This window comes from Glycine max, chromosome 6 (genome assembly GCF_000004515.6).
Source record: "Glycine max cultivar Williams 82 chromosome 6, Glycine_max_v4.0, whole genome shotgun sequence".
Classification (NCBI taxonomy): Eukaryota; Viridiplantae; Streptophyta; class Magnoliopsida; order Fabales; family Fabaceae; genus Glycine; species Glycine max.
Genome location: NC_038242.2, coordinates 10,656,275 through 10,680,273, shown reverse-complemented (window position 1 = coordinate 10,680,273; position 23,999 = coordinate 10,656,275). Strand labels below are relative to the sequence as shown.

Sequence of the window (23,999 nt, the reverse complement as noted above, 5' to 3'; positions counted from 1 at the left end):
ATTATAATCTTAAACTAGTGTGACACATTAATTAAGATATTTTACCAATTTTATTTTTATTAAATGATTTTTTTAGAGATTTGATTGATATATGAAACTTTAATTCAAAATTTATAAGTATTTTTATCTTGATCCCATAACTTTTATTAATTGTTATTATTTTTCATTTAAAATATTTCATATATATATATATATATACTTCTTCTTTCTGGTTATGATGGTTGTTCTATTTTATTTTATATAAATAAAAAACTAATAAATTGAAAAAAATTACAAAAATAATCTTATCATTCGTTTATTTTATTTTTGCGGCTCTTATCACTAAGGACCCATTTGGTGGCAAAACACTGATATCGAAAATATCTAAGGAGTAGCATGGCCAAAGCCACCATCCTTTAAATCTACGCAGCAACATAGATTTTGCCCAGATTCAACAACGCATTTACCGCCATAATCTTTAAAACCAAAAAATACACATAAATTGTAACAAACTTTATTATCGGGACAATTTCCGCTCTTCGAGCAAACTATTTTCGCGGATCCTGAAATTAATGAAATGTCATTAAAAGTTATATGCAAATCATAGTTTTATTTAATAAAGGCAGGTATGAGAATTTGATGGTCTATATTGATCATTCCATGCGTACTAACAATTATGTAGTAAAATTAGAAAGAAAAAAAAAATATTTGACTTTTTCTTCTCTATTTTTGTTCATTCTCAAATCATTTTTTTTACATAAAATAATGATGTATCCTTCACAAGAGTAAATTCTAAGATAGAATAATTATAAATCTCAAAATTTCATTTTTAAATATTTAACACATATACAAATTCAAGAATAAAACAATCAATATCATTTCTTAAGTTGAAATAATTTTGATCCAATTAATCAATGTGCTCCATAGTTCAAATTATTTTTTTTTTAAGTTAATGAAAATTAAAAGTTTCAAATCATTTTTTTAAAAATAAACTAACCTGGAGTTAAAAGGAAAACAATACACACAATTCCAAAGACAAAGCTAAGATCCACGACTCTTCTAGTAGTCATTTTTTGTGAAGATGAACTTGTGTTCGTTTGCTTTCTTCTATGAATATAAACTTGTGTTTTCTCACTTTCTAGGCTTATATGTAGATTTTAATATATATATATATATATATATATATATATATATATATATATATATAAAGAGATAGATAAATATTAGATTTGTAATACTTGTTTTATTTAATAAAACAATTTTAATGTATGTAGACTTATGAAACAGTCATAATTTAATAAATATATTATGTTTTGACTTTTGAATGTAATAAATTGAAAAAAATATGCTAAATAATATTTTTAATTTTAATTATATATTACATTGTATTAATTGTTTTATTCAATAAAACAATTTGAATGTATATAGACTTATAAAAAAGTCATACATTTAATAAATATATTATATTTTGAATGTAATAAATGCATTATACTTAATTATGATTTTATTCTCCCATTTTTTAATTGAGTCAACATTTTATTCTTCACTTTAACAAAATCCAAAATTTTAGTGTTTGTGGTTAATTTCAATCATTGATCTATGTACTTTGTAAACATTAAGTGATACGAGTCTATTTATTATCTACATGATAAATATTTTTAATTATTTAATTGATAGTAAGCTTAATTTATTTAAAAAAGTACATAATCAAGTTTGAAATTGAAAAAGAGAATTGAAATATAAATTTTTTAAAAAGTAGGAAATGAAATTTCTCAATTAAAAAAAATAAAGAGACTAGAATTGTAGATTTAGAAAATTACATTTTAGCTTATAGATTATTATAGATACTACATTTTTAATAATTATTTTATTTAATAAAATAATTTGAATGTATATAGATTTATAAAAAAGTCATACATTTAATAAACTTATTATATTTTGAATGTAATAAATATAAAAATAAATAAATACATTATACATTATAGTTTGAATCACATGTTTCAAAATTATTTTAGGCCTAATTGCAAAATTTATCACTCAACTTTTATAGTTTTACGTATTTTACTACTAATTTTTTTTATCACAAATTTTATCATCCTATTCTCAATATTTTGCAAATTTTACTATCAATTTTTTTTTAATTTTTTTTGTGTATTTTACCAACAAGTTGGTAATAAAACAATGTATTTTTTAGATTTTATTACATCGGTTGTAGTTATAACCGATGCATAATTGGTATAAAAAATCACTTTTCTACGACGAATATAATTACAATTGACGTCATAGTCAAAATTGTCTATCTTCAGTAAATAATTTTTGAAATAACCTATTTTTGTATATAGTTTTACAAAATCACCTAATATGGTAAAAATTTCCATCAATGGTGGTAAAATGCACAAAAATTGAAATTTTAGGTGGTAAAGTTCATGAAAATAAATTTTGGATGATAAAATTTATAAAATAATAAAATCTGAACGATAAAATTTACATTAAGCTTTATTTTTAAATATATTGCATGATAAAAATTCCAAAAGTATAATTATTTTAGACATATAGTAAGTGTTCCAAAAAAATAACACCTATGTTGAACCGGTATGTGTGTTATTGTAACACCTAGTGAGGTGTTTTGGAATACCTATTCCGAAATGCATTTAGAATACAAATAATTTTTTTTTAATCCAGAAAGAAGAGAAAATCATAAAATAATAAAATAACGTGCATATGTATAAGTTTAGTTTATGAATTTGAAAAATACCATTAAAATAAAGAAAGGGGTGTTGGATGACTTTGGATGGGTGCAGAAAGAAAAAGCCTCAAGTCAGATTCGAAGTAAATGCCCAAAAGGACATAACTAGCCCACAAAAAAAACGCGCGTTATCCTCAGTTGCTAAGGTTTTTTTATGCTAAGACGAAGACGAAGCCGAAGCAAAGACGAGGTTTGTGTGTACAATGAAAGGTTCATGTCTTCTTCCCACCCCCTCTTTCACCGGAATAAGGTTCTCTCTCTTTCTTCTCTTATCATGCTTACGTTTTGTTAATCCTTTGCTTCTGTGCTACTTCCATTCCATTTCTGTGCCACTTCTTTCTTCTCTCTATAAATCACCTTAGGATAATAACTTCAACTTTATTAATTGAAACTTATACGCTTTGCTAACTCAAAAAGTAGCATATGCTTTATTGGAATAACACTCCTTTTTTTTACTTCGATTTGTTCAACTACTTTTTATGTCCTTTGGAAAGGAATGGTAGCTCTCCTCCTATTTGATGTTCTGTTTTTAAAATTTTGAAAGGTAGTTGATAATGAACCGTTCAAATTGCCTCGTGATTGCTTCATAGATGAAGTAGCAACTGTATCAAAGGAACTTGTTGATTTTGGGTGGGCTTGTTTATCATTTTACGAGATTAGGGCAGATAACATTTGGTGCTAGTGTGGAAATGAAGTTAAGTTGACTAGACCATGTTCTAATGTCGGATTCTATGGATTTGAGTTATGTAGGGTTTTGTGACGCTTTTACGGTATCATACTGTCTTTTTCATGGATTGAACCATCAAATTATTTGGACATTGGCACACTAATATATATATATATATATATAGTTCAGGGCAGAATTTCTTTAATAATTTCAGGTGCAAGCCTTCAGCTCTATGATACATGTTTAATCTGTGAGTGCAAATAACCGTTTCTGGTTATCCTCATTGTTTTTAGTTGTCTACTCTTGAATCTTGATTTTAATGTGCATATCTGATTACAAGAACTTGTGACGGCTTGGCTTAATGTCTTCTGTTATCTATTATTAGAACAAGCAAAGAGCTTCAGCATATGCTGTCACCGTGTGAGTTGAAAAGCATAACATGCTTCTCAGTTTGTAATCAAAAGCAAAAATACAATCAAAAGCTTGACATTATTCCCATTAGAACTGTTTGTGTTCAGTTCTGCATCTCAAGATCCTCAGTTGGGTTTGTGGAATTCGGTGGGACAGGCAGACACAGTGATGCATATTCAGGATTTTCAGCTCCAAATGACTATCAGAGGTGGGAATTGGTTCAAATGGTCTTCCTTCCTTCTATTGCTTGTGCCAGTTGTATTTGAAGTATTTCCAAATTTCAGTTTTGTGCCTAAATTTTCTTACCATTGTATTAGAATTTTATCCTCTAAGGATAAAGCATCTTTCTGCCATGATCATAACTTAAATTTCTCATTCTCCAACTGACAATGCCCCTTGGAAGAATTATTTGATAAAGTGAAAAGAATGATTAGTATGGGAAACAAAAATGATGCTATAGACTTGCTAACTGCAAATTATGAAGTGGTGAAAGAGCGCCTTAATGCAGGTACTAAAGGCACAGAAGAAGCTGTAACTTTGGACATCATAGCACCAGGTTACATGGCTGTTGGAGACTTAAAATTTGCTGGATCTCTGTTGAACATGGTATTCCCCCTTCCCTTCTGTTATTGCTCATTTTTCAGTCACTTTGGTATCTTGTATAATTGCAGTTGAGATTGGCAGGATTCAGAGTAACTTAAGTTTATGTCTGCATGGTATGTCATTAGTTGAACTCTCAGAATCTGCATGACTTTTTTACTGTTCTAGAATAAGACTTCAGCATAACGATTTATGAAGATGCTAATGGCACCACCTTATACTATAATGAGATTAGATGAGAGTACAATGAGGAAGCCAATTGTTGGTTTTATTTTTGTTTTCCTTCGTGAGTTAATGAATCTGTCATGGTTTCTGAGTCTTGAATGAATAAATGATCATTGGTCACCAAAAATGTATGCAGTTAATTATCTGCAGTCACTCTTGACTGACATTCTTGCATGAGGCCGAGTTTTTCCACCAGTCTGGTTAGTGGTTACTAATTTTCTATTAGTGTCACATGTTTGACTCGCTTGTACTGAAATAGTTTTTGTTATGGCTGTCTTAGTTTGTATTTACCCAACTGATAATTGGAAATAATTATATGTACCACATTTCTGCTTACATTTGCAGTTTTGCACACCTCTTAATGTTGTTGTTCCCTCTAAAGTTTTAGTGACTAATTCCCTTTCATTTATGGAGTGCATTCTTATATTTTCATTGATGGCCAGAAGAAAGAAGTTGTTGACAATTTGAAGGATGATGCTCCTCGTCTAGATTCAATACTTATGCATATGGGAAGTATGTATGCAACATTGAGCAAGTTTGAAAAATCATTGGACGTGTATGAGAGGGCTGTCTACATTATGGAGAGGACCTATGGTGAGTACAATTTTCAGTCAGTAATATTAGTTTGACTTAAATATGTTTTTTATTTCTATAAGTTAGTATTTTTTATTTTTGATTCCGGTAACTTTTTTTAGTCTCTATAAGTTGGCGTTTTCTAAATTTTGGTTTCTGTAAGTTTTTTTTGTTTATTTTTTGTCCATATAAGTTTGTGTCTTTTCAATTTTAGTCCCTTTAAGATTTCAATTTTTTCATTTATAGTCCTCATAAGTTCGCGCTTATAGGGACCAAAATTAAAAAAAATGCAAATTTGTAGGGACTAAAAATGAAAAAAATAACTTACAGGAACCAAAATTGAAAAAGCACAAATTTACAAGGAATAAAAATGAACAAAGATATTTACAGGGTCCAAAATAAAAAAATATGAACTTACAAGACAAAAACATATTTAAGTTAGTTTTATGCCGTATTTGATTTTATTTACGTATGGTGAATGATTGTTTTTATGCCGTATTTGATTTTATTTACCTATGATGAATGATTTTGGCTGTGGTTATGTTGTGTTGCTGATCTGTTTGATTGGAAAACTGGAGCTATTTTCTTGAGATTTTTCAGTTTTGCATGCCTAGTTAGAAGCAACTTTTAAGTTTTAACCGTGTCAATCTTCAGATGATAATAAATGAATGAAAGAGAATAATAATTTTAAAAAAATAATCTTATCATTAATTTATTTTAATTTTTGTAGTTCAATTAATGTTATATTAAAAAATTAAAATGATAATTATTTTGAGATATTTTTTTTAAATGATAATTATGATAAACACACGCAAGACCTCATCCATTTCTTATTTTGAGGAACTAGTTCTGCCGGTGTAAATTGATAAATACAGGTCATATAATCATACGATGAAGGTTAAAATTTAATTTAATTCACATATTCTTTATTAACTTTTATTATTTATTATAATCATAAAAAAATCATATAACTATATCTCTTTACATTGAAACACTTTATTTATATGTCCACTTTTTTATATGGAAACTTGTGTTACGAACATAGTGACAAAACACTGATATTGAAAGTATCTAAGGAGTACCCTGGCAAGGGCCATCATGCTTTATGCAACAACATAGATTTCGCCCCTCAGCAGTGCATCCACTGCCATGATCTTTATAGCCCAAAAATGCACATAAACTGTTACAAGATATAGCATCTGGACAATTTCCGCCCTCCGAGTAAAGTATTTTCGCGGATCCTGAAATCAATGTAATGTCCTTAGAAATTATATTCAAATAACAGTTTTATTATAATAAACTCAAATACTAGAATTTAATAGTCTATATTGATCATTCGATGTGTACTAACAATTATGTAGTAAAATTAGAACAAAGAATATCTTTGTTTAATGTAAATACATGGGTAGGATTAAATTATTCTCTCGTTCTTTCATAAAATACTTAAAATATTTAATCTATTATTATTTTATCTAATTTTCTTTAATATAGAATGTGTTTGGATAATATTAAAATAATTGAAAAATTGAATGAAAATGAGCTTTTAAAAAAAATGTTAGTTTCTTTTTTTCCTTTTTTGTTCTCTTTATATCACTCTTTCTTTGTCTTGCTTGGGCTCTTTCCTCTCTCTATTTTTTCTCAAATCATTTTTTTACTTAAAGTACTCTCGTATCCTCCACAAGAATCAATTCGAGGGTAGGATCTTTATGAATTTTAAAGTTTTTTATTTAAATATTTAACACATGCATATTTAAGGGTCGAGCAATCAAGATAAAAAATTGTTTAAGTTGGGACAATATCGGATCAGTTAATCCATGTGCTCCATAGTTCAGATTATTTCTTTTAAGTTAATGAAAATTAAAAGTTCGAAATCAACTTAAAAAAAAAAAAACTAAACTAACCCGAAGTCAAAAGGAAAACAATGCACACAATTTCCAAGACAAAGCTAAGACGGCTGATTCTTCTCGTAGTCATTTATTTATTTGTGAAGATGAACTTGTGTCCTTTCACTGGCTTATGTGAAGATAAACTTGTGTTTCTCACTTTCTAGATAGGCTTATATGTAGTATAGAGAGATAAATAAATATTAGATTTGTAATAATTATTTAATAAAATAATTTTAATGTATATAGACTTATAAAAAAAAGTCATACATTTAATAAATATATTATATTTTCAATCTGATAAATACATTATACTTAATAATATTGTTAAATTTAATTATATATTACAATTAGTAAATACAATGATTAATGCTATAGAAGGAAAATCCATCTTTTTATAGTACATTGTTATTGACTTATTGTTCATAAAACATATTTTCAGTAAAAAAAATAGAAGGAAAAGTCGTATGTATATATATATATATATATATATATTTATAACATTAACTATTTTAACTATTAGGTTTAAATATATTTTTAGTTCTTATAATTTAGCGTTTTTTTTTATTTTTGGTCCTTGCATTTTTTTTTCTTACAAATTATGTTTGTTTTATTTTTCATTCTTAAAACGGTTTGGATAGCGCTTTGAACAGTGAAAAAAAATGCTATCTAATGTCTAAACCGCTTAAAGGACGAAAATCAAAAGAAACATAATTTGCAAGGACTAAAATCATTTTTTTAAGGACAAGAGATAAAAGAAATGCTAAATTGCAACAACTAAAAAAGTATTTAAATTTAGTTATTATTGTACATGAAACATATTTAAAGTAACTAAATTAAAAAAAAAATTGACTTAAACACAAATCTTAACATAACCCATAATACTTTTAAAAAATAGAATAGGTGCATTATATTTTATAAAATAATATTAGTTTTATTTAATATTTGATTTTATTTACCTATGGTGAATGATTGTGGTTGTGGACTGTGGTTATGTTGTGTTGCTTATCTGTTTGATTAGACGGAGCTATTTTTTCTTGAGATTTTTCAGTTTTGCATGTCAAGTTAGAAGCTACTTTTAAGTTTGAACAGTTTCAATCTCCAGAACCTTAGCAGCAATGATCTGTGTTGAAGCCAACTTTGCTTTAGCTGTTTTCCTTTTTTAAAAAATTTGATGTTCTCAACATAATTTTTTCCTTTTAGGTAAGGATAGCACTTTTCTTGTCACACCCTGTTTGGGTATGGCAAAAGTTATTGGTTCTATTGGAAAAGCAACAAAAGCAATAGAGACATACCAGCGTGTGATCACTCTTTTGGAATCAAGTAGAGGTGCCAATAGTAAAGATTTGGTTGTACCTTTACTAAGTCTAGCCAATCTTTTACTAAAAGAAAGGAGAGCCAATGACGCTGAAACTCATTTTACTAGGTTGAGCCTCTTATCTTTGTTTTCTCCTTCCATATTCAGTGCATTATTGACTCTGCTTTCTTCTATATTACTTTTATTTCATTTTCTTGTTTTCTAGAATTCTTAACATATACACCGAATTATATGGACAAAATGATGGAAAAATTGGGATGGCTATGAGTTCCCTAGCCCGAGTTAAGTGTGCTCAAGGTAACTTTATAAACTGGCACATACAATTTATTCGTTCTTTGCATATTCCATTTTTATTTTATATCCCCTTAATTTGTCTTTCCTGTTTGCACAGTTAACTTGAATGTTGATTAGAATTTCTTTCATGTATGGTGGGTCCTGTGTCATGCAGAAGAATGGTGGAATAAACACCTATATTCAGATTTATTTGGTCTTAAGTTATATATGGGAATTACTTGGTGATGCTGTTTGTTATTTAAATGGTGTCCAAGGAAATCAGATGAAGCAATTCAATTGTTTAAACGTGCTCCTCAGGTCATGAAGGATTCAAATTACTTGTCACCGGATGACAGTATAATGGAAAAGATGAGGGTAGATCTAGCGGAATTACTTCATACTGTTGGGAGGTAAGCTTCTCTATAACATTGGTTAGGAATGAAAGATTTAAGTATTTTTCGGCGTTAAATTAAAGTCCAACAGGTAACCAAGGTAACAACTTAAATAATTTTTTGATCGTCTTTTGTTTTGTAGAAATGGTTTTACCGTATCACCCTCCAACCCCTCCTCCCTCCCTAGAAAATGCCAAAACATATAGGAAAAAAAGAAAAAAGTAAGACTAAAAACAAAACACAGTAGGTTATGAATTGAAGCCTTTTGTATTGTTTTTCCTTCAAAGAGGACAGGAAGGCAGAGAGCTATTAGAGGAGTTTGTGGATCACTGAGAGGTACAAAGGAAAGCAGCACCCCAGCCAGGTGACACATGATAAATCTTGCAAATTCGTATTCACGATCAAAGAACTATGCGGATGCCGAGAATTTGTTGAGAAGAAGTTTGCAAATCATGATAAAGCAAAAGGGAACTGATGACCAGTCCATCAGCTTTCCAATGTTATACCTTGCAGTTTCACTCTACCATTTGAAAAAAGATGAAGATGCTGAGAAATTTGCCCTGGAGGTTTTGCGCATCCGTGAGAAGGCCTTTGGAAAAGATTCTCTTCCTGTTGGTAAGCTTTCCCTCACCTCATTGAAAACCTGTTCAGGTTCAAGTTATTCAATTCTGTTGCATTTCATTGATGAGCATAGTAGTCCAATCCTTGCTTGCACCAAAGGGGGAAAACTGAGCTTTAAGTTTCCCATTTCTTTTATGTTTTTTGGGATGAAATTGATATTTATCATATATTAATATTATTCATGTCATGGCAGGGGAGGGTTTGGATTGTTTGGTGTCTATTCAAACCAGACTTGGTAGGGATGAAAATGAGTTACTCGAGCTGCTTAGAAGGATCCTGAATATTCAAGAGAGAATTTGGACATGAGATTGAGGAGGTTTTGGTTACCTTAAAAAAATTGTATACTACTTGGATAAACTAGGGAAAAAAGATGAAAAGCTTACCCTTCAGAGAAGGTTGTCTGTGCTTAGTAAGAAGTATAAGCAGACGATTAATTACTAAAGGGGTATTATGATATGTTTTATGGTTGATTGTGATCTTTATCCTTCCTTCATGCTTTAAGTATTTCTCCAAATGTTTCCATGCATTGCTTTTCAATGAGGGACAAGTTCTATTTCATTAGATTGGATAATCATTGAAGAAAGAGGAGTGTTGTTAGGGATTGATTAAGAAATAGTATCAGTATGTGTTTGATTTAGTTTATTTTTTACAATTTTTTTTAAAAAATCAAGAGAGCTTAAAAAATATTTTCTTCAGATTTAATCAATACTGAAATGCACTAAATGTAGAGGCTGTGATCCATACATACTCTCAAATTGTTCAGTGCATGTAACCCATAAATAAAATTATTCAGTGTTTGAAGATGAAGTGACCTGTAAAATGCAAGAGGTAAGTGAGGGCTGCGGAGAAAAAGTCCTTAATGAAAGTTATCCTATACGAGAGTGACGTGCAACTATTAAATGGATAGCTTATTAAATAAGATGAGCAAATATCAGTCGTTTTCTTTTCTTAATACTTAATAAGCATAATCGGATAGCTAAATAAGATGAGTAAATATCGGTGGGAATAAAAGCATACACTTCTTTCTCTGTCTCTCTCTCTCACCCAAAGCAGAAATAAGTTAAGAGCAATGGTATATCCTCTTGTTCATTCTCTTACAAATTTTTATTATCTTATAGAAAATATTAAATAGAAAGTTATTTAATGTCTTAAAAATATAAATACATCAGTACTCACCATAAAAAAAAAAGAGGATTAATAAAAAAAATACTGTGAGAGAATTAAAATTATTTATAAAGAAATAGAGAAAATATTTCTAAGACGAGTCGCGAGGTGACTGCATAGGTGTCACCGTTAGCAGCCTTTCCAAGCTTTGTTGAGTGCGATGGTGACACAGAAAATTCCCGAGAATTTGGACACGAAAGAGAATAAATAATTCATAGGAAATTTAAACAAAAATTACAATTTTTATGTTTAAATTAATAATATTAAAAAAATATTTAATCAAATCAACTTAAAACATACTCCTCCGTATCTAATTATTAGACTTTTTCATAAATTTATTTGTTACTCTTTATAAGATTTTTTTAAATGTATTAATTATTTTTCATATATATTTTAATTTAATTATTCTCTTTTTAAATGAGAAATAATTAAGTGAAAAAAGAGATAAAAAAATTTAATTTTAAAATGATACTTCATAGTATAAATAATTAACACATTTAATGTAATGAACTAAATTAACTATTTTTATTAAGAAGTGTGAACAAGAATGACAAAATCAACCTAAACCCTACGCCTCAAAAGTATTCACAAGGAAAAATGATAATTATCCATTTATTAGGGTTAAGAAAGGAGGCAAATATTTATCATTTTTTTTTGCAAAAATGAATGCGGATACAATTACTATAAAAATTACCTCATCTTATATATATATATATATATTAAATATTAATATATTAAAATATATTACTTAAGGAAATAATTTACATTATACATATATTTTTCTATAAAAAATTATATTTTTCTACTTTTATGATTAACATTAATGGTATAATATAGAATAGAATAGTAAAATTCTAATTCAACATATCTTATATCAAATTTGTTTTATATTTTATCTAAAAATATTGAATTATTAAAGTTATTGCATATATGAGTATTTTTAAAAAACCAGGAGCATGGGAATTATACTGTAGGATCCTACTCATATTGTATTTGTTATCATCCCTAAATCTGAATTAGTTGAAAGAGTTTTATTAGAAAAGGAAGGAATAAATAAACATTTTGGTCTTTGACTTTTGACTCTTTTTGCAAAGTAGTCCCTATCTTTGCATAAGTTTTGTAAAATAGTCCTTGCTATTAAATTTAAAAGATGCCAGTAGTGAGTTGCATTGTTGACAATTTTAGTGTCACATAGACTATCCAACGTGACAAATTATCCCAGATTGCGACACATAGACTGGACTTTGATGTAAAATTTAAAAAGTTGTCAAATATTTTCTTCTTCACTTGCTTCTTCTTCCTCAAATTAGGATTTTTAATTGATGGGCTGCATATACCATCATGAACAGTGTGTTCTACTTACTTTTTTTTTAGTGTTAATAATGTAAAACAAAATAATCTTTCTTTGTTATACTATACCATGCCTGCTACACCACTCAAGTAGTTCTTATCAATTCAACAGCATAAGGAAAAGGTAATATAATTAAACAAACCAAATGATCAACAAACTAAAAGCACTCATCATGAATATGCCACCATTGTGACGAGAGTGCCTCTCATCTGCGTTTCGAACAGCCCTAGCGTGCACCATAGTGGGTTGTGTCACCCGCGTAGCCTTCCCTGCATTCTCATTATCATAAACGATGCTTCTATGGGAGACGCCTTTCGTGTCTATGCCACCCTTCAGAGCGTAGCCCTGCCATCTTGAGCTTGTGGGCTGTTGGACCAGGGCCGCTCTCTAAAGCCACCACCGTTGTGGCGGTGGTGCTCGCCGCGTTTGTGGTGGTTCTTCCCTGGCCTCAGAGCACGAATTTGATAGCTAAACGCATATCATTGGGTCAGATAACACCACCATGTTGGAATTGAGAGGAGATAAGCTTTAGAAACTCTAATTTGAGGAAGAAGAAACAAGTGAAGAAGAAAATATTTGACAACTTTTTAAATTTTACATTAAAGTTCAGTTTACGTATCACAATATGAAATAATTTGTCACGTTGAATAGTTTATGTGGCACTAAAATCGCCAACAATACACCTCAGTATGTTACTTTTAAATTTAATGACAAAAACTATTTTACAAAACATATAAAAAACAGAGATTATTTTTTGCAGGGACTAATTTATAAAAGAAGTCAAAATTCAAAAACCAAAATGCTCGAAAATGAAGTAACAAGTAAAGAGCATATATTTATCGAAAACAGAACAATTATCTTAGAGAAAGAATAGAATTGAAGGTTGAGGGAACAATAATTCAGAAAGTATGGGACTATGACACGAGAACAAAGGAGATAGATATTTTTATAAATTTAGGCGCATGGGTGCAAGTAACAGCACAATTATTGATAGTGTTTTGTTGACATGGTTGTCAATACAACGACCATGCTTTTACATTTACATTACACGCACTCTCTTCCTCTTGGACAGGTGTACAAGCAAAGTCTATGACATGTTTCGGCATTAGAAGGAACAAAGAAATTCACTTCAGAAAGTGATAATTAACAAGGCAACTTCTCTCTCTCTCTCTCAGTCTCTATGTGTCTCCTTTTAATCGATTAATTGAATATTCCTGTCCTTCCTTGCTTCTTTGTGATCTCATGTCTCTATCTTGTTCACCTGTTGAATGAATGATGATGCTGAACATGGACAGCCTTTCTACTGTCAAGTTTGTTTGCACCGTTTTCCTTTTTTATGTGGGATTTATGCCAAAGAGATCTTCTTTGAATCCCTTTTATGAGGTTTGATAGTTTCATTAGTTTGGGCGTGTAACTGGCTAGAGAATTCATGAAAGTTGTCATGTATGTATTTATGTGATGTTCCTTGCCTTGCAAATAACCGCGCAAAAATTTTCTTTTGACTATTGCATTGGCTATGTTACTCACCGGAGGCTATTTATTGATTTTGGGTTTTCATAGCTCTGGATCTAGTCCATGGTGCGTTGACAAATTAGTTTTCAATTTTCATCATTAAGTTCTTTAAACTTTATTGGATTCTTTGTTCTATCAAAAGAAATACCATTACTTGTGAGCAGTTTACCTTTTGGCCTCGCATTCCTGCTGCTTGATTCATGTTTGAAGATAAATGTTCCTTATCTTATTAAATGTGATATATAATTTCTTTGATTCCCAGGAAACATGTATAAACATTCAATTCCCAAAATATTTATGACCAACCAAACAGATTTTAGTGGGAATCATAATTCCCAGGATTCATGTTTCTCAGGATTCATGATTTCCATGAATCATAATTCCCGGACATGAAAAGATTTTCCTTATATCAAATGCCCCCTTAATGATTAGGAAAGAAAAAAAATTCCCATGGATTGATTGATAGGGAAATAGAACTATGGCTAACAATCGACATTCTGGAATGATTTTTGTGGGGGGTCTGTTAACAAATGTTGGAGCTGGTGGACCTACTTTTCCTGTGTTCCTTTTTCTTTCATATGCCTTTTTAGCTAAATTTGAAGATTGGTAATGTCTTGGTCTTGCACAGTGTCTACTTCTTAAATTTTCATTGAGATTCGAGTTTGAAATCTACCTAGGTTACATGTAATGTTTTGAGTGTCTTATTGATTCAACAGATGCTGGAGCTACCAAAAGTTGCCTCGTAAAGTAGGTCTTACTCAGAAGCCAACAACAATAAGTAATGGCATCAGCAGAAGGGAAGGCTCCTTATACAGCTAATTGTTTTACTCAAGATTTCCGGATTCCCCTGAGTTCTCTGGATCATCCGTCATCAGTTTCAAAAAAATTAGTATCTGATTGGGTTCCTAATAATTCTATTAATGATCAAATTCTTTCTAATTCAGTTTTTGTACCCCATAATCTGAATTCTGATAAGCTACCAGAAATGAAATGGTGGCTACATGTGAAAAGTGACTTGGGGGATGAAGCAAATTATACATGTCAACAGCTGAATTCCTACGAGTCTGAACTTGGTTCCTTCTATGCTGAATTTCTTAATGGCAGTGCCAAGAGTGGGGGAGATCAATTGGTCAAAGACTTTGATTTTCTTTCTAATATTGAAAGTGCTAATTTATATGTAGAGCAGCCGTGGCATGTTGTCTCTCCTACATGTATGAAAAACAATACAAGAATGCCAAAAATTGAGGCTTCACTGAATAATACTGATTTACATTTTACTCCTAAGAAGAAAGATCAGGAGGAATTCTATTTTTCAGATAGTCATTTTATGGATTGTGATATTTCCAATTTCTTGGTCTCTGAACAAGGTAAAATGACATCATCTGATCTAGAATCACATTTGATGGGAGCAGAGAAAACTGGGCCTTGGTGGCGCACTGCGGGAAAAGATGAGTTGGCTTCCTTAGTTGCTCGGAAGTCACTTGAGCATATTGGGAATTGTGATCTCCCTCATCCCCAGACTAAGCATGTTAGTCCGAGACCCCCCTACCCGAAGGGTGTTGACCATCATGATAAGACTCCACCATCTTTGAACCGTAAAACTGAGACTGGTTCTTCCTATGCAGATGGTTATACAACTGGGATATCCACTTCTGACTGTTCATTTCAGGATTCAAGCAAGCATTCCAGGTAATGCTGTAAAGCAGTAGAGGGATACTTAAAAAACAAAATTAATTGCTTTCTGCAGTCTTTGCCATCATGGTCAGTTTATTTTGGAAGAAATTTAATGTTTCCTCATTTTTAAAGTATTGAACTTCCTAATTAACTATAAAGTTTGACTAGGGTTAAGGGTTGTTATTTATAGATGCTAACTATATTATGCTACCTTATTATATGTATGATCTTTCCAATGCTATTGATTGGGGACTAAAGCTAGTTTTCAGTGCCAAACCTTACATTTTTCGTGCGAGATAGTTCACATTTTTTATTATAAATCAGATGTTACTGTATTCATTTGTCCATTTTAAACTCAAATGGGATAGCGGTCTTCAAGTATCATGAAGATACATCCTCATTGTTACTAACATGGACGGTTTCAAAATTATTTTATTTTATTTAGACAGGTGTTTAGCTCTGAATACTTGCCTAAAAGTACTTTTAGTTATCCATCTCATGCTAACAGGGAACTTGATAGCGTACATATTTATCTGAATTTAAACATGCCTTTTGTGGCTGATAGGCAACTCAGTTGTATAAATGTATAGAGCCACCAACGTTTGCAATTTTAATTCTTAATGGTTTTTCTTAATCTTTTAGAAATATATCTTGTTGCTCACTACTCCCTTTTCAAGCTATGTTTCAATCCTTGAAAGATATGTTTTTCCTTCTAACCTTGTGATCCCCCTTTTTTCTCTTTTTACAAGATCTGCTTAGTCATTGATATGCACTAGCTGATTTTTTACCATTATCTGACATCACCCTAGCTTCAGTTACAAACCTGTAGGTTGCATTTTGTATGCCATCATCTTAAGTAGTGTATAGATTCTGTGATATTTTATGTATATGGCTGGATAACGTTAGTTATATTCAGGTCACAAAATTGTAGATAAAGTTGCACAGGTGCTAAGCATTGTTGGAAATTTAAGATACAATGATATATTATAATTGTAGATGTATTGAATTCCTGACTCATGAAACAGTTTTTTTAAGTGAGAATTTAGGATGCATACCAACCACTTACTAGGTGACTTTTTTTTTGGAAATTTTTTTTACTATTTTTATATTGATGAGTTGAAATGTCATGATTATTCTATGATCAATTTATTAACAAACTCTGTTCCATATGTTTAGTTCCAGCCACAGCAAAGACTCTAGCTCAAGCACCGAAGGTTGCCAAATAAATTCCGAGAATGGTAGCATGTCTGAGTTGTTGAAAGCTTTGTGTCACTCTCAAACAAGAGCAAGAGAGGCTGAGAAAGCAGCGCAGCGAGCTTACAGCGAGAAGGAGCACATCCTGAGTCTCTTTTTTCGACAGGCTTCACAACTCTTTGCTTACAAGCAGTGGCTCCACATGCTGCAGCTTGAGAACCTGTGTCTGCAACTCAGAAACAAAAACCAGTCATTTCTAAATCTCTTTCCAGCATCCTTACCCTGGGACCCATGCAGGGGAATGCTGCTTAAGAAAAGTAATAGCAAAGCTAGGAAGAGGAGGAATAGTAACAAAAGATGTGTGATTGCAAAGTGCGTTGTTGCTGCCGTGGGATTAGGCCTCGCCGGTGCCGGTTTGCTTCTTGGTTGGACAATGGGATGGATGTTTCCTTCCTTATAAAGGACATTGACTAACATCAATTGCGGGCTTCTGCTATGCTTTTCTGGAATTTGAGTTCTGTTGTGCTGATAAGATTCATACAAGTGGATATATGATGTTATCCACGGTTTCCGTTGCCATCATTTGTAAATATTCCTCATAAATTTGAGACCATTTGTTGTATATATTTAAGAACATAGTGCAGAAAGATCCACTAAATAGGAAAAGGCTTAGTTGTTGTAGTGCAGAAGGAATACGTTTGGTAGATATGTATATTGTTTGCTTTAAATATCAAAATGTACTTAGCTACTTGAAATATGTACAAGGCCATATGTAGTCCTTTATTATTTTTCTTTGATCCGAGACACTCTTTTGCCATCTCTCTCTTAAAAACTTGAACTTTGCCACCTCTTCTCTTCAATTCACATCATCACTGGTAGTATTATCTTTAAAAAAAAAATCACTGGTAGTGTTATATAATACAATTCTACCGATAGACATCACAAATTCTGCCATGCAAGTCTCTCATGTCCATATTTGTCAGATTATTCGACATTGAGAAAATCCTACTTTGAAAACTTACCTTTATATGGGGAAATTGGTTAGAACAATTTTTGTATTGAATAACTGAAAACTGAAATGACAATTACAGTGACCTTGAAATGGATTGTGGATATGAAGAGAATGCCTTCATTATAGATGCATATGCAACCTTAGCCGGATTAGGAGGTGACTGTGTGAAGTTGTGAAACAACTTTCAAAAGCTATACCGGTAGTTTCTCAACTCGTTTTTGATTCAGTTGCAACCCAACAAAGTGAAACGATGCATGATGATTTGAGTATCCTCTCTATTGTATTATTCAGAGTATCCTTTTGTGAACGATCTAATAATGTTCTCATGAATAGTGCACCCTTTCCTGTTTAACTATGAAAATTGTTATTAATTGATGTTCTAAGCATAAGTAGGATTTCAAATACATTGTTTAAAAAACCAAGGTGAAATGTATATTTGTAATCAATTTTCATCTGCATGCCATTATTTTTGTTGATGGAAATGCTATCTACGGATGCCTGAGATCATGCTTAACTTAACTGCAATGAAATTTATATCATTATTCATGAGGGATGCTATAGAAGCCATGCAAATATTGATTTTCAAGGACTTAACCGATAGTAGCATTTCAGCATGGAATACAGAAGTCGCTTCCCCCACTAGTCTACGCTCTAATCTCAACATCACATTTTTGTTTGCAACAGCCTGGCAACAATGTCTGTACTCAAGTAAAGAAAATTGTTGCCTTAAAAACCTTTGTTATACTTAATTTACTAGTCTAGAAGAGTTATCTGAGATGGTGCCCCAGTTAAAAATTTGATTCATTCTGCACCCATTCTTCTAATAAAAATTCATTTTCAGAACAATATAAGTAGGTGCGAACAATTTCCTTTCATTTGTCTCTCTTATGTTTTTTTTCTCGAGTTTCTAGCCTTTCATTTTTTTGTTAATTTACTAGCATATAATTTTTTTTAATTACATAAAATTAAAAGATGAATTGCAATATTAAATGCCAAATATTAAAATGTAATAGAATATGCAAATAAGTAAAAATACTAATTATTAAATATTATATGAACAAATATATTTTATTTTCTCTATTTATTTAAGATTAATACATCCTAAAATAATAATTTTATTTTTAATTCATTAAAAACTAATGTGTTTTTAATTTCTATTTATTTAAAATTGGAGAAAATTAATTACAAAAAATTTGAAATTTATATCTACGTCATTTTTATCATTTAATGTGTGAATTAACTCACATAAGAATGCTTAATCAATGGTTCAAGTTTTAATATGCAAGTGTTAAATACTTGGTGGAAAAAAAATATTTACATCAACTTTGCAACTCATTTTAGTCATTTGACCATGAACAATAACTTATGTATGTGCCCGCATTTTAGATTTTAGTTTCTGGAAAATTAAATCCAGAAATTATTAAAATTGGAAGTGTTTGAAATGAAAAAAAAAATAGATAAAAAAGAAGCATCCTAAAGAATCTAAAAAGCATTGTAAAAATTAGCAATGGAAGTATTGAATCCAAGTTATAAACAGTATTTATGGGTCCACAAAACATTATTTAAATTTATCTCCTCTTATCAGTTGAGCTAAATGAAAGATGTGAAACAATGTTTGGTACAATATTTAAAAATAACTTTTAAATGCATTTATTCAGAAGGAAAATGACAGTATAGGTTATAGTAGTTGGCTGTAACTTCGAATCTGAATTGATGCGCATCCACTTTAGGTGCAAGATATTATGAGCATTGACAAGGACACATTTTGACATCTTTCATTTTTTTTAAATAATATTTAAGACCGAAAAATATATGTAAAATCATTGAATTGCATTTAACATACCCAAGATTAGTAGGTCACAGTGAAAATAGTTGGACACCTTGAATTTCAAGTTGCTACAAAAGACAGAAAATGAAGCCAAATTTACTCGATTATATAACATTCATCTTGAAAATAAAGCTTGAACTATTACATTATCACACATCATAATTTTGTGTGCTTAGTTACACTTAATTTAAAATACAGATAAAAGAAAATTACCGTATAAACGTTCATTTTAAATGACAAAGTGCAACCTATCAAACTAGCAAGCAAAATTGACTTGTTTCCCTTGCTTTCTATAGGTTTTATAGTATCAGTACTCGTCCAAGTATGTGTATAGCATGTCATCCTTCTTAGACTTGCGCCGGCTTAGTAAGGCCTTCAGGAGACGTTTACTCTTACTGGGGTATTGTTCTAGTTCTTTGCCATGGTCTCTTTCTGCGGATAATCGCATTGAAGATGATTTGCGCGGCTCTGAAGGGTACTGGTGGAAACATAAATGGAGATGCAGTTAAGGAAACTACAGAATTTATAGGTGACATGCTGAGAAAACAACCATGATTCACGTTACTCACCCTTTGTCTTGCATTAGAAGGATTTGGTGTGGTGGGTCTGCTTGGATTTGGAGTGGTTGGTCTGCTTATTTTAGGTGTTGTAGGCCTACTTGATGACCGAGATCCAGTGCGTAGAAGGGGGAACCGGTATGGTGAAACCGATCGCCTCTCTTCAGTACATGTAACAAGATTGTAAATCCAAACATAATGAGATGTATATCTTCATCCTTTATGTGAAAATGACAAAGAAATATAAGGAATCAATATGGAAGACATCAGTAATAACCAAATAAACTCGAGAATTGAGATTTAGTATACTATGTGCATACAACCTAAATCTTTTTTAGGCATGGTCGAAGTGAATGAAAAAGCTCCAGATCTCTGAGGTTGTAAAGATGGTGATGGGGAGCGCCCTCTTCTGCATCACAGTAAAGATTTACATCAAGATCCTCATTGAGACAATGACTAGATCAATCCTATAATAATAAGTGGAATTTGTTGTTACCTTGCTGTAGATGGTGGTGTTTCTCTGATAGTAGCTCGAACAGCTTTGGGATACAAACGTAATAAAAGGAATATAAGTTTATACTTAAGGTTAACCCCTAGATTGGTGGAATTAAAATATTAGGGTAGCAAGAGATACCATTCCTAAAGTTAGGCCATTCATCTTCGTCATCTAGGTTGTACCCCACATGTTTTGACTTTGTGCGGTTGGCACCATGCATGGTCTCCCCAACTGAACTTATGAATTTAAGGAATGTGAATATGTGATCATTCAACATCACAAACATACTTTTCAACAGTAATAGAAACTAAATATAATAGAAATGGAAAAAGAAAGCAGCACCATAAGAAGAAAAAGTTGAGGAAAATTCAAGATACTTGCCTGGCAAGATATAACGCTTATGATATTTTGGAGTACTGATCACCAATGACTGTTGGGTACGTCCCTCATGATCCATATACTCATGGCACGTTTTTATTCTCTAATTTACCACATTAAGGAAACACAATGTTAGTGATCCTTATAAAGTTTCTCTTCTCTAATATGATAATAATTCAAACTTCAATAATATCAACTAGGGTCAGTGTTCAAAGCCACAGCTGCAGATGCAAAATTCTGCACAGAATTGAATGGGGCATGGTATTTAAATATTGCACCAAACAGCCACACAATTAACAGGGTATTGTCAAATCAAGCCTTTTACTAAAAATTTATGAATAAAATACAGATAATTCACTATGGCCATCAATATTAGCCACCAACCACATTAGCTAAGGATGACAGTTCTATTGATCTTTCATGTTCTTACAATTATACTTTTGCCAGATACAGTTTTCCAAAGGTACATTCACCAACTACCATTATCTGATGTAATAAAATCATATTACTCTCCAAGTTGTTATTATTGTACTTGCCATTTGTTAAAGAACAAAAATGTACTTTATCGAGATTGTAGTGTTTGACACATACAGAGGGACATGACAAGTAAAACAACACGGTACAAGAAGCCGGGTTATAGCATAACTTGTTTCATGTGGTGTTTAGTGGTTGATGCACAACACAAACAGTTTTGATGGTGGAGGAAGGGGTTGTGATATAAGATTTAGCCAAATTAATGTTTTTTTTTTTTACTTTTGGATGATGTGCGTGAGAAGTTATCAACTGATTTAGTGAGTAACAAATATTTACAACTTTGTCCTGTGCTTCATCTATTGTTTTGTTTCGTCCCATGACCATTCTAAAACCAAACATGGAACAAATACTTTTTTCTGTTTTTTGCTTACTTTTTTTAGCAAATTCAACACACCCATCAAGTTCATCTAATAATACTATCATGATAAAATAAAACAGAAGCAAATGAAACTTCTCAAGAATTTCTCAATTAGACCCAAAACTGTTTTCTGATTGCAGACTAGCAAATGAAACTTCTCAAGAGTTTCTCAATTATGACCTAAAAATGTTATGTGACTGCAGATCTTTCCATTTTTTTTTTGGATGATTGAATGAAAATGTCTTCAATTATATGCAGATAACTTAAGGAGTTTCTCTGAAGAATACAACACTAAGCACTGAACAATAAAACATTCAGATAACTGGATATTTTATAAATGTCCGGGAGTCTATCAGTGAAAAAAGAGCTATACATGAAAATGCTTTTCAGCATGTCTTCATGATATTAATTCTCAGCATCACAGGCAATAAAGATAACTTTTTCATATTGCTCATTTCAATATATGATAGCGGTATCAAATTTTCATCTTAGCAACAACTTTCAGCACTGCTTGAGTAGACTTTCTTTATCTGAAGCTGAATGGAGATGGTTAGGTATACCTGTTCAATACAAGACACCCGTAGTTCTGCTACAGAAACTTCAACGACTTTCTCATCCAACAAATCATTTACTTTGTAGGTCACAGAACCTAAATGGTCCACTGTATTTACAAGAGCTTTGATGGCATAATCCTTCAATGTTTCTACCACTCTGCAGACATTAGATAAAAACAGAAAGAAAGTAAGAAACAATAAATAGAGGATTTTAAAGATATTGCAGTATCAGTATAAATATCGACCAGCTCTAGCACAGCAACTCACACTTGTTTTTGGTCATCGTTGGAGTATGAGAGTTCAAAATATTCAGCTGCTGAATATAATTGTGCTCTCAGATTCTTCAAATCCTAGGAACAGAGACGAAATAATAAAAAAAATAGCAAAACACTTTAATTAAGAAGACTGTTCTAAAATAGAGCCACAGATGCATTGGACAATGATCTTAAGTCTTAACAGTGAAAACAAGGGCTCTTGAATCAAAGAGCTATCATAAAAAATAAACAATATTCCCAACTAAATAGCAAGTACAAGATCATAAGTACCTTCAGACTATCATCAAAGAGCAAGCTCTGCTGCATAAAAACCTCATCATAATTGGAAGCTTCTTGAGATACAGGCTGGGTTGCAGAAGTTGTGACCTTTCCCATGAATGAAAGTAAAGGAAGAAGGACCACCTAATGCATAAAAGAAAATATTCAAAAAACAAAAAATGATTGCAAATTCAAAGTCAAGTAGCGAGAGTGAAGAGGGTAAAAAGGAAAGGCATTGCCAAAGAAAAAGAGAAACAGATCAAAATCAAAATCAGAACCACCTTTTAGACCAAGACAGTGAAAGCTAAAAGCCCTTGATAAAATACACAATGACAACAACCCAAGTTAAGAAGACAGATAAAGAAGGAGGCAACATCTTCTCTAACAACTAATAAGATACCAAAAGGTGATTATCCTACACAGCATATAGTTGTCTGAAATAGTACATCAGCATCCATATAAAATACAATTCTCTGAGACAATTTTGGATCCACAGAAGACAAAAAATTAAACTTAAAAAGCAAAATTTCAGTTTTTGCTGAATCTTCACCATCACTCACATTGTATTAAATCTAAATAAAATAAACCCTCAAAAGCAAACCCGACCCAATCCTTAAAAACATCAAAAGTTGCAAAATTTCCAGCAAACAAGGGTAAGTGAAGGTGGTTACTTTTCAAAGCACAATCAATTAACCCTTCTCCTAACAGCTCCCAAAAACCAATTGCAAGAAACCAAGTTGCTTACTTTAAGCAGTTAAGATAACAAACCGGGAAATGGGAATGCAAAAAACCAACCTTGTAGTCCTTTTGAACAAGTTGGTTGGTGCTATTATAGTGCTCAATAGGAGGAGTATGGAAAGTGAAAGTGTGGAAATCCAGTTCCCATTGGAAACCAAAAGGTCAAAGAAAACACACTGTGTGATGCCCCTTCACTACAGCACTCACCAAAACGGTTAGGTGTTGGGTTTTTGACCAAAGAAAAGGAAAGAGACAGGTCAGGTTTTGTAACATGTACAGTTGGAGAAGAGAGAAGAGAGGGAGAGGAGAGCACGTCGGAACATTGGCTGAGGAATTCGCAGAATTTTTTAATTTGGTCTTTTTTATTTTGTTATTTGAAAATTTTAATTAAAAGCCTTAAATTTGTGTTTCATATAATATATTTTTTA

At 31.4% G+C, this 23,999-nt stretch overlaps 2 protein-coding genes and 1 pseudogene across 9 annotated transcripts; 2 read left to right on the top strand and 1 right to left on the bottom strand.

The window, feature by feature from the left end:
- The first annotated feature begins 2,870 nt into the window (after positions 1 to 2,870).
- LOC100815613 (nephrocystin-3-like) lies at positions 2,871 to 10,156 on the top strand (annotated as a pseudogene).
- Positions 10,157 to 13,186: 3,030 nt separating this feature from the next.
- On the top strand, positions 13,187 to 17,369 carry LOC100782455 (uncharacterized). Of its 6 annotated transcripts, none has more exons than XM_006581593.4 (3): positions 13,187 to 13,354; positions 14,432 to 15,404; positions 16,566 to 17,369. In XM_006581593.4, exons 2-3 carry the CDS (start codon positions 14,497 to 14,499, stop codon positions 17,041 to 17,043), a joined length of 1,386 nt encoding a protein of 461 aa, XP_006581656.1. In that variant the 5' UTR covers positions 13,187 to 13,354; positions 14,432 to 14,496; the 3' UTR covers positions 17,044 to 17,369. The 6 variants fall into 6 exon arrangements, with proteins under 6 accessions (XP_006581656.1, XP_040872373.1, XP_003526722.2 ...); XM_041016439.1 differs by having other exon boundaries at positions 13,192 to 13,354; positions 16,572 to 17,369; XM_003526674.5 differs by having other exon boundaries at positions 13,194 to 13,781.
- Positions 17,370 to 19,508: 2,139 nt separating this feature from the next.
- Positions 19,509 to 23,930, bottom strand: LOC100781924 (protein ABIL2). Of its 3 annotated transcripts, none has more exons than XM_003526673.5 (10): positions 23,629 to 23,930; positions 22,846 to 22,977; positions 22,568 to 22,650; positions 22,307 to 22,457; positions 20,858 to 20,957; positions 20,615 to 20,707; positions 20,477 to 20,519; positions 20,304 to 20,389; positions 19,993 to 20,141; positions 19,509 to 19,901 (listed from the first exon to the last, which is right to left on the bottom strand). In XM_003526673.5, the coding sequence occupies exons 2-10, from the start codon at positions 22,948 to 22,950 to the stop codon at positions 19,731 to 19,733; spliced, it is 981 nt and encodes a 326-aa protein (XP_003526721.1). In that variant the 5' UTR covers positions 22,951 to 22,977; positions 23,629 to 23,930; the 3' UTR covers positions 19,509 to 19,730. The 3 variants fall into 3 exon arrangements, with proteins under 3 accessions (XP_003526721.1, XP_006581654.1, XP_006581655.1); XM_006581591.4 differs by having other exon boundaries at positions 23,579 to 23,638; XM_006581592.4 differs by lacking the exon at positions 23,629 to 23,930 and adding an exon at positions 23,505 to 23,621.
- Between the last annotated feature and the right edge of the window lie 69 nt (positions 23,931 to 23,999).

What these genes read in the sequence shown, in the direction of transcription:
- LOC100782455 (XM_006581593.4), top strand. Translation starts at nt 14,497, where the DNA reads ATGGCATCAGCAGAAGGGAAGGCTCCTTATACAGCTAATTGTTTTACT. An exon ending in GATTCAAGCAAGCATTCCAG is followed by an intron (nt 15,405 to 16,565) that starts GTAATGCTGTAA and finishes CCATATGTTTAG; the next exon opens with TTCCAGCCACAGCAAAGACT.
- LOC100781924 (XM_003526673.5), bottom strand. Translation starts at nt 22,950, where the DNA reads ATGGGAAAGGTCACAACTTCTGCAACCCAGCCTGTATCTCAAGAAGCT. An exon ending in TCTTTGATGATAGTCTGAAG is followed by an intron (nt 22,651 to 22,845) that starts GTACTTATGATC and finishes CTCTGTTCCTAG; the next exon opens with GATTTGAAGAATCTGAGAGC. An exon ending in GGGTGTCTTGTATTGAACAG is followed by an intron (nt 20,958 to 22,306) that starts GTATACCTAACC and finishes GTGGTAAATTAG; the next exon opens with AGAATAAAAACGTGCCATGA.